At 58.6% G+C, this 11,092-nt stretch overlaps 1 protein-coding gene across 1 annotated transcript in view; it reads left to right on the plus strand.

Annotated features, from left to right (window-relative positions):
• LOC119975188 (cytospin-B-like) overlaps positions 1–10,069 on the plus strand; it is a 35,007-nt gene extending 24,938 nt beyond the window's left edge. The window contains exons 4-5 of the mRNA XM_038814789.1: positions 5,730–5,905; positions 8,804–10,069. Of these exons, the coding sequence (XP_038670717.1) occupies positions 5,730–5,905; positions 8,804–8,837 (210 nt within the window). The 3' untranslated portion in view covers positions 8,838–10,069. The remainder of the gene's footprint in view (positions 1–5,729; positions 5,906–8,803) is intronic.
• The last annotated feature ends 1,023 nt before the right edge of the window (positions 10,070–11,092 follow it).

Raw genomic sequence — 11,092 nt, forward strand, 5'->3', positions numbered from 1 at the left:
TCACACTGGCAGATACAGACCTCACTGTGCTCACACTGGCAGATACGGCCCTCACTGTGCTCACACTGGCAGATACGGCCCTCACTGTGCTCACACTGGCAGATACGGGCCTCACTGTGCTCACACTGGCAGATACAGACCTCACTGTGCTCACACTGGCAGATACGGGCCTCACTGTGCTCACACTGGCAGATACGGGCCTCACTGTGCTCACACTGGCAGATACAGACCTCACTGTGCTTACACTGGCAGATACAGACCTCACTGTGCTCACACTGGGAGACATGGGCCTCACTGTGCTCACACCGGCAGATACGGGCCTCACTGTGCTCACACTGGCAGATACATTCCTCACTGTCCTCACACTGACAGATACGGCCCTCACTGTGCTCACACTGGCAGATACGGGCCTCACTGTGCTCACACTGGCAGATACGGACCTCACTGTGCTCACACTGGCAGACATGGGCCTCACTGTGCTCACACTGGCAGACATGAGCCTCACTGTGCTCACACTGGCAGATACGGGCCTCACTGTGCTCACACTGGCAGATACGGGCCTCACTGTGCTCACACTGGCAGATACGGACCTCACTGTGCTCACACTGGCAGACATGGGCCTCACTGTGCTCACACTGGCAGATACGACCCTCACTGTGCTCACACTGGCAGATACGGCCCTCACTGTGCTCACACTGGCAGATACAGGCCTCACTGTGCTCACACTGGCAGACATGGGCCTCACTGTGCTCACACTGGCAGAGATGGGCCACACTGTGCTCACACTGGCAGATATGGGCCTCACTGTGTTCACACTGGCAGATACAGGCCCCACTGTGCTCACACTGGCAGATACGGGCCTTCCTGTGCTCACACTGGCAGATACGGGCCTCACTGTGCTCACACTGGCAGATACGGGCCTCACTGTGCTCACACTGGCAGATACGGCCCTCACTGTGCTCACACTGGCAGATACGAGCCTCACTGTGCTCGCACTGGCAGATACAGGCCTCACTGTGCTCCCACTGGCAGATACGGGCCTCACTGTGCTCACACTGGCAGATACGGGCCTCACTGTGCTCACACTGGCAGATACGGGCCTCACTGTGCTCACACTGGCAGATACAGACCTCACTGTGCTCACACTGGCAGATACGGGCCTCACTGTGCTCACACTGGCAGATACAGACCTCACTGTGCTCACACTGGCAGATACGGGCCTCACTGTGCTCACACTGGCAGATACGGGCCTCACTGTGCTCACACTGGCAGATACGGGCCTCACTGTGCTCACACTGGCAGATACGGGCCTCACTGTGCTCACACTGGCAGACATGGGCCTCACTGTGCTCACACTGGCAGATACAGACCTCACTGTGCTTACACTGGCAGATACGGACCTCACTGTGCTCACACTGGCAGATACGGACCTCACTGTGCTCACACTGGCAGATACAGACCTCACTGTGCTCACACTGGCAGACATGGGCCTCACTGTGCTCACACTGGCAGATACGGGCCTCACTGTGCTCACACTGGCAGATACGGGCCTCACTGTGCTCACACTGGCAGATACGGGCCTCACTGTGCTCACCATGGCAGATACGGGCCTCACTGTGCTCACCATGGCAGACATGGGCCTCACTGTGCTCACACTGGCAGATACGGGCCTCACTGTGCTCACACTGGCAGATACGGGCCTCACTGTGCTCACACTGGCAGATACGGGCCTCACTGTGCTCACACTGGCAGATACGGGCCTCACTGTGCTCACACTGGCAGACATGGGCCTCACTGTGCTCACACTGGCAGACATGGGCCTCACTGTGCTCACACTGGCAGATACAGACCTCACTGTGCTCACACTGGCAGACACGGGCCTCACTGTGCTCACACTGGCAGATACGGGCCTCACTGTGCTCACACTGGCAGATACGGACCTCACTGTGCTCACACTGGCAGATACGGACCTCACTGTGCTCACACTGGCAGATACAGACCTCACTGTGCTCACACTGGGAGACATGGGCCTCACTGTGCTCACACTGGCAGATACGGGCCTCACTGTGCTCACACTGGCAGACATGGGCCTCACTGTGCTCACACTGGCAGATACAGACCTCACTGTGCTCACACTGGCAGACATGGGCCTCACTGTGCTCACACTGGCAGATACGGGCCTCACTGTGCTCACACTGGCAGATACGGCCCTCACTGTGCTCACACTGGCAGATACGGGCCTCACTGTGCTCACACTGGCAGATACGGGCCTCACTGTGCTCACACTGGCAGATACAGGCCTCACTGTGCTCACACTGGCAGATACGGACCTCACTGTGCTCACACTGGCAGACATGGGCCTCACTGTGCTCACACTGGCAGATACGGGCCTCACTGTGCTCACACTGGCAGATACGGACCTCACTGTGCTCACACTGGCAGACATGGGCCTCACTGTGCTCACACTGGCAGATACAGGCCTCACTGTGCTCACACTGGCAGATACGGGCCTCACTGTGCTCACACTGGCAGATACGGGCCTCACTGTGCTCACACTGGCAGATACGGGCCTCACTGTGCTCACACTGGCAGATACTGACCTCACTGTGCTCACACTGGCAGACATGGGCCTCACTGTGCTCACACTGGCAGATACGGCCCTCACTGTGCTCACACTGGCAGATACGGCCCTCACTGTGCTCACACTGGCAGATACAGGCCTCACTGTGCTCACACTGGCAGATACGGGCCTCACTGTGCTCACACTGGCAGATACGGGCCTCACTGTGCTCACACTGGCAGATACGGGCCTCACTGTGCTCACACTGGCAGATACGGGCCTCACTGTGCTCACACTGGCAGATACGGGCCTCACTGTGCTCACACTGGCAGACATGGGCCTCACTGTGCTCACACTGGCAGATACAGACCTCACTGTGCTCACACTGGCAGATACGGGCCTCACTGTGCTCACACTGGCAGATACAGACCTCACTGTGCTCACACTGGCAGATACGGCCCTCACTGTGCTCACACTGGCAGATACGGATACGAATAATAATTATTACCTCTCACTTCGAAACTGTATCTTAATTTTAAAAGTCACAGCCTTGTTATCAAACCCCTCCATGCCCCTTCCCATCCCTCTCTCTGAAATCTGCTGCGGACCCACAATTGGTGAGATTCCCGCCCTCCTGCGCATTCCCGGTCTGCTGTTCCCATTGGAGCAGTGCTGCGATCTGCCCGTCTCTCCCTGCACCCACCTCGCCCTGCACCCACCCCCTCCCCACCTCGCCCTGCACCCACCTCGCCCTGCACCCACCCCCTCCCCACCTCGCCCTGCACCCACCTCGCCCTGCACCCACCTCGCCCTGCACCCACCTCGCCCTGCACCCACCTCGCCCTGCACCCACCCCCTCCCCAACTCGCCCTGCACCCACCTCGCCCTGCACCCACCTCGCCCTGCACCCACCCCCTCCCCACCTCTCCCTGCACCCACCCCCTCCCCACCTCGCCCTGCACCCACCCCCTCCCCACCTCGCCCTGCACCCACCTCTCCCTGCACCCACCTCGCCCTGCACCCACCCCCTCCCCACCTCGCCCTGCACCCACCTCGCCCTGCACCCACCTCGCCCTGCACCCACCTCGCCCTGCATCCACCCCCTCCCCACCTCGCCCTGCACCCACCTCGCCCTGCACCCACCTCGCCCTGCACCCACCTCGCCCTGCACCCACCTCGCCCTGCACCCACCCCCTCCCCACCTCCTTTCCCATGGTTACTGGTGTGGGGGGGGGTTTCCCTTTTCCTGTAGATAATTGAAAATGCCTCAACTAAAAATATTTTTAAAAAAAGGAATGTTTGCGGTTGAATGTTGCTGAGCCCGGAGTTATCCCGTCAGGAATACCGGCCGGAGTTATCCCATCAGGATTACCGCCCGGAGTTATTCCATCAGGAATACCGGCCGGAGTTATCCCATCAGGATTACCGCCCGGAGTTATCCCATCAGGAATACCGCCCGGAGTTATCCCATCAGGAATACCGCCCGGAGTTATCCCGTCAGGAATACCGGCCGGAGTTATCCCATCAGGAATACCGCCCGGAGTTATCCCGTCAGGAATACCGCCCGGAGTTATCCCATCAGGATTACCGCCCGGAGTTATTCCATCAGGAATACCGGCCGGAGTTATCCCATCAGGATTACCGCCCGGAGTTATCCCATCAGGAATACCGCCCGGAGTTATCCCATCAGGAATACCGCCCGGAGTTATCCCGTCAGGAATACCGGCCGGAGTTATCCCGTCAGGATTACCGCCCGGAGTTATCCCATCAGGAATACCGCCCGGAGTTATCCCGTCAGGAATACCGCCCGGAGTTATCCTGTCAGGAATACCGTCTGGGTGTACAGTCCCTGCCAGAGATGGGGTTGGACGCGAGGCCACAGTTTTGGTCATTTGGAAAATCAGGACTGGAGTTGAATGTTTGAGTTTGCGGGACTCTGAGGCGAGGCTAGTGGCCGACACGAGGGAGCCTCCAGCCATTGTGAGGACGGCTCTGACTCCAGGAACCTGTGGGCAGCAGTCCATTAGGCTGCCATTTATAATAGTGAAGGGCCCCGGATCGAGTCTGCTGGGCCTACACTGGCTCCGATTGGACTGGCAACATGTCGCCCACTGCCAACAACGCCCCCCCCCCCCCAATCCCCCCCCCGCGCCGCCGCTCCCCCCCCCCCCCCATCCCCCCACTCCGCGCAGAAATACTTTGTATTGGGGAATGTGCGTCACATTGTCTTCCAGGGGGTCATCAGGGGAATCCATGCAAAGAACTACAGTCCTTTGAAGCCAAAATGCTGGAACTCAGGGTAGAAGACAGCATCTCCTGTGGGGGAGGGGGGGGGGGGGGGGGGGGGGGGGGGCTCGTGTCCGACGCCAGGGCGGAGACACCATCCTTCAGGACACCCAGGTGGGTGGAGAACAAAGCTGCTGACCCGTGGTTATGTCTGGTGGCCGGGCCTGAATGGCGCGATCAAGCGACTGGCCCAACAGTGCGCCTCATGCCAGGAACAGAAACTCCCGTCTGCCGCCCCCTACGTCTGTGGGAACGGTCAGGCTGAGGGAGCAGCTGTATTGCCCATTTACCCTGGGCCTTTCCAAGGGTCAATGTGTCTTCTCATGGTTGACGCCCATTCCAAGTGGCTGGAAGTCTATGGGATGTCATCCACCGCATCAAACGCTCCGGTTGAGAAGCTGCGACTCTCCTTTAGCACCCACGGGATTGTAGAGGAGCTGGTCACTGACAAGGCCCCCCACTCCTGCGGGAGTGCGGTGGTTACCATGGGAAACCCCATTGACAAGTCGCGGGAAGATAGAATCCCACCTCCACGAATGGTGCGCGGTCGAGATAAACGCGGCTGGGGACGGGAATCTCTGAAATTCCCACTCACCTCCCCTCAGGAAGGGAATCTGCCGTCCTTACCCGACCTGACCTCCATGTGACTCCAGGCCTCCCTCAATACACCAGGTCGCCTGTTAGAGTCAGCCGCATTGCGGCTGACTCTAACAGGCGACCTGGTGTATTGAGGGAGGCCTGTTAAATCATTCATTCTGCAGCTGTGAGCATGCATCAGATTTGATTTCAATAATGTTTTGACAAAATTACCTTCAGCTCCAGGGGATTAACGCTGGAGTAAAGTTGCAGACAATCTGATGAATCTGTTCTCCATTGCGGACAGGAGGAGTCTGAAGAATGGTGTGGTTTTCAGGCAGATTTGCAGACGGCTGTGGTAGTGGCCAATGATCTGAAGTCTGAGGCACAGCAGACGGTCCGTGTGCTGAAGAGGAAGCTGCAGGAGGCAGAAGGGAGAATTGAGCATCTGCAACAAGAGCTGAACACCCTGAATGGTCACAGGTCAGTCACCAGGAGGCGCTAGTGAGCTCTCTCTCTGTCACTCACCCGCTTGCGGCTAATTGCATTATTGTAGAGTAAGCTAACATAACCACTGCTGATCCACTCACTGACACAAATCACAGCATCTTGAAAAGGGAAGTCGATTGTGATTTCTCTAAACATTCGCAATAGTTTGGGATATTCCACATCCCAGGGTGGGAGGCCAATACAGGGCCTACACCTGAGCTTCTATTGAGGGACAGAGTGCTCAGTACAGTGGCTCAGGCTGCTGGATGGAGCTGACCCTTGGAAAGGCAGCAATAGCCTCGACAGAGATGGGCGAACGGAGCTTACTCCTGATCCTGGACAAGGAGTTGTGGGGAATTACTCACAGCCCAATCAGGCAGCTGAGAAATGAGAAGAGCTACAGTACACACTGTCTGTCACCCTCTCTCAGTTTGGGCTGCACATGGGGGAGACATTGTAGTAAAGTCTCCAGCCGAACCTTTCCCTGCATTTCGATTCACTTAAATTGGTGATGTGTGAGCTTCACCACTTGCCCTTTGATCCCTCTCCCTCTCCCCACTTCCTCTCTCTCCTCATCGCTCTACCCCTCTATTCCTCCCTCTCACGTTCCTGCTCTCAATGTTCCATCTCACCTCCTTCCTCCGCCCTTCCTCCTCCCCGTCCTCTTCCTACCCCCCTCCCCCTGTTCGTGCCCTCTCGCCCACTACTCCTCCCTCACCACCACCCTCCCTCGCTTTCTCCCCCACACCCTTCCTATCGCTCTCTCCTCACTTTCTCCCTATCCTCATAATTTCTGTTTCACCCACCTGTGAAGGAGCAGTGCTCCAAAAGCTAGTGATTCCAAACAAATCTGTTGGAATTTAACCTGATTAAAACTTCTCATTGAGCTCATTATTCCTGGTTTATTTTGCAATCTAATCTGCCTGAAGGTGCTCCAGCTCAATCCCAAACTCCTGCCTGGAACATTTCACCCACTCCTGCCCACACTTCTCACCCAATCCTGCCCACCCTCTTCACCCACTCCTGCCCACACTCCTCACCCAATCCTGCCCACCCTCTTCACCCACTCCTGCCCACCCTCCTCACCCACCCCTGCCCCGAACTCCACACCCACCCCTGCCCCGAACTCCACACCCACCCCTGCCCCGAACTCCACTCCCACTCCTGCCCAGACACTTCACCCACTACACTGGGTAAATGGTGAAGAACTTTTATTAATCTGAATATTAACGGTGAGTTTGCAATGAACAAACACAATAATAGTCACGTACACCATGCCACCTATCACTAGAACCTCTCTCTGACGTGTCATTCTGCTGACTGTCGTCACGACCAGCGTGACCATGTCGGCCTGTGGTCTTGTGATGCTGGTTTTCTCTCAGATTTGGTTTCGAGTCCAGCGTCCTGCGTCCAGTGTCCAGTGTCCAGCATCCAGTGGCCAGTGTGCAGCATCCAGTGTCAAGCATCGTGTCCAGCATCCAGTGGCCAGTGTCCAGCATCCAGTGACCAGTGTCCAGCGTCCAGCGACCAGTGGCCAATGTCACCATCAGAATCCACCTTTCCTCATTCCATCCGGTTTGTGCCCAGATGTTGCAGATGTGGAAATCCCAACGGCCACAGGGACTCCGCACAAGAAGCACATCTGGCCGGAATGAGTGGCTGGAATCCTGGTCTTGTTGTTTAGCACAAAAACACCAGAAAGGTTCATTTAACGAGATGTCCTGATCAAAATTCTCAGTGCAAGGGGCAGCACGGTGGTGCAGTGGTTAGCACTGCTGCCTCACTGCGCTGAGGACCCGGGTTCGAATCCCGGGCTCTGGATCTGCTCTCTCAGCTGGTGCTGAAGGGAATCATTTCACTGAGAATATTTTTATTTTTTATTTTGTTTTAATATAAATTTAGAGTACCCAAATATTTTTTCCAATTAAGGGGCAATTTAGCGTGGCTAATCCACCTACCCTGCACATCTTTGGGTTGTGGGGGTGACACCCACGCAGACACGGGGAGAATGTGCAAACTCCACACGGACAGTGACCCAGAGCCGGGATCGAAGCTGGGACCTCAGCGCCGTGAGGCAGCAGTGCTAACCCACTGTGCCACTGTGCTGAACCCGTGAGGCAGCAGTGCTAACCACTGTGACGCTGTGCCCCCCCCCCATGAGACAGCCGTGCTAACCACCGTGACACCGTGCCGTCCCCCCGTGAGGCAGCAGTGCTAACCACTGTGACGCTGTGCCCCCCCCCCCGTGAGGCAGCAGTGCTAACCACTGTGACGCTGTGCCCCCCCCCCCGTGAGGCAGCAGTGCTAACCACTGTGACGCTGTGCCCCCCCCGTGAGGCAGCCGTGCTAACCACTGTGACGCTGTGCCCCCCCCCCGTGAGGCAGCAGTGCTAACCACTGTGACGCTGTGCCCCCCCCCCGGGAGGCAGCCGTGCTAACCACTGTGACGCTGTGCCCCCCCCCCGTGAGGCAGCAGTGCTAACCACTGTGACGCTGTGCCCCCCCCCCGTGAGGCAGCAGTGCTAACCACTGTGACGCTGTGCCCCCCCCCCATGAGACAGCCGTGCTAACCACTGTGACACCGTGCCGTCCCCCCGTGAGGCAGCCGTGCTAACCACTGTGACGCTGTGCCCCCCCCCCCATGAGACAGCCGTGCTAACCACTGTGACGCTGTGCCCCCCCCCATGAGACAGCCGTGCTAACCACTGTGACGCTGTGCCCCCCCCCCGTGAGGCAGCAGTGCTAACCACTGTGCCTCCCGCCTGTCGCGATTGTTGACTCACAGCAGCTCCACGCTCTCTGCTTCTCTCTGCATCAGCTACTCTCTCTATATTGCTCCAACCTTTGTCCACTCAGACTCTCTCTGAGATTCTTTCCCTCATTTGTCCACAGACCTGATCTCTCCCAGGCCGAGCAGAGATTCTGAGTCGGTGACCGGGAGCAGCTCTCCCATCAGTGACCGGCGCTCCGGGGAAAGTTCAGGAAGTCCGGCTCCGGCATCCTAGACACTGGTCACAAATTTCATTAAACTGCTGGAAGGAGGAGTTTGAGGAGCCAGAGTCCTGTCTATGTGAACCAGCCCCTTACCCAGCGAGTTGCTGAGAAGGTGCTGCCCGAGGGGTGGTGGAAGCAGATTCAACAGGAACTTTCAAAAGGGGAATTCAAAAAGTCAAATGGGCTGGAACCGCTAACTTGGCTTCTTTCTCCACAAATGCTGTCAAACTTACTGAGATTTTTCATCATTTTGTGTTTTTATTGGATAAGTATTTGAGGGAGAATCTCACAGGATTCTGGGGGAATCAGGAGGGTGTGGGACTAATTGTATAGTTCTCGCAAAGAGCAGACACAATGGTCTCCTCCTGTGTCCTATAATAACCCAGACGGTGCACACAATCTGGCCCCTTCATTCCTCCAACCTGCAGAGTTCCTAACCCAGTGATTCCGACCCAGTGATTCCGACCCAGTGATTCTGACTCAGTGATTCTGACCCAGTGATTCTAACCCAGTGATTCCGACCCAGTGATTCCGACCCAGTGATTCTGACCCAGTGATTCCGACCCAGTGATTCTGACCCAGTGATTCTAACCCAGTGATTCTGAAGCAGTGATGCTCAGAGTCCAGTGAAATACCTACTGCCACCTGGGTCAACGTTAGTGATATTGTGCCTGGTGTTCAGTTTAAGTCCCTTTGTCCCTTTTTCTCATGTTTAGTCAGCTTTCCTGCAGATATTATAATTTGAAAACATTCTAAATCTTGCATTTATTAACAATGTTACAGTAAGCAGTCTTACAACACCAGGTTAAAGTGCTCCGAAAGCTCGTGTTTGAAACAAACCTGTTGGACTTTAACCTGGTGGTGTAAGACTTCTTACTGTGCCCACCCCAGTCCAACACCAGCATCTCCATATCTTAACAATGCTAGGCAGAGATGAAGTAGGATAGAAACTTGTATGGAGCTTACACATTGGTACACAGATCAATTGGATCAAATGGCTTGCTTCTGAGTTTAAAATTCCATTTACTGGGGTTTGGTCTGCTGACTGAGTGGTGAATGATCTAATTGATGTGGAACTGACACATACAGGGCCCAGTGCTGATGGTTTCAGTTCCCAGCCTGTGGTTAGCTGTTCCCAGTTACACTCATCTCGATGTGTGTTGAAGGGCGGAGGGGTGGGGGTGGGGTGGGGTAGGGGTGGGGGTGGGGTGGGGGTGGGGGGTGGAGGGGGGGGGGCGGGTGGGGAGGGGCGGGTGGGGGGGAGGGGTGGGGAGGGGCGGGTGGGGGGAGGGGGAGGGGTGGGGAGGGGCGGGTGGGGGGAGGGGGAGGGGTGGGGAGGGGTGGGGAGGGGAGGGGTGGGGAGGGGTGGGAGGGTGGGGAGGGGTGGGAGGGTGGGGAGGGGTGGGAGGGGTGGGAGGGTGGGGAGGGGTGGGAGGGTGGGGAGGGATGGGGGGTGGAGGGGGTGGGGTGGGGGGGGTGGGGTGGGGGGGTGGAGGGGGTGGGGGTGGGGGGGTGGAGGGGGTGGGGGTGGGGGGTGGAGGGGGTGGGGTGGGGGGGTGGAGGGGGTGGGATGGGGGGGTGGGATGGGGGGGGTGGGATGGGGGGGTGGAGGGGGTGGGATGGGGGGGTGGGGTGGGGGGTGGAGGGGGGTGGGGTGGGGGGTGGAGGGGGTGGGGTGGGGGGTGGGGGGGGTGGAGGGGGTGGGGTGGGGGGTGGAGGGGGTGGGGTGGAGGGGGTGGGGGTGGAGGGGGTGGGGTGGGGGGGTGGGGTGGGGGGGTGGAGGGGGTGGGGTGGGGGGGTGGAGGGGGGGGGTGGAGGGGTGGAGGGGGTGGGGTGGGGTGGGGTGGGGGGGTGGAGGGGGTGGGGTGGGGGGTGGAGGGGGTGGGGTGGGGGGGTGGAGGGGGGTGGGGTGGAGGGGGTGGGGTGGGGGGGTGGAGGTGGGGGGGTGGAGGGGGTGGGGTGGGGGGGGTGGAGGGGGGGTGGGGGGGGGGTGGGGGGGTGGAGGGGGTGGGGTGGGGGGGTGGAGGGGGGTGGGGTGGGGGGGGTGGAGGGGGTGGGGTGGGGGGGTGGAGGGGGGGTGGGGGGGGGGGTGGGGGGGGTGGCGGGGGGGGTGGGGGGGTGGAGGGGGTGGGTGGGAGGGTGGAGGGGGTGGGGTGAGGGGGTGGGGCGGGGGGGGTGGGGTGGTGG

This window comes from Scyliorhinus canicula, chromosome 12 (genome assembly GCF_902713615.1).
Source record: "Scyliorhinus canicula chromosome 12, sScyCan1.1, whole genome shotgun sequence".
Classification (NCBI taxonomy): domain Eukaryota; kingdom Metazoa; phylum Chordata; class Chondrichthyes; order Carcharhiniformes; family Scyliorhinidae; genus Scyliorhinus; species Scyliorhinus canicula.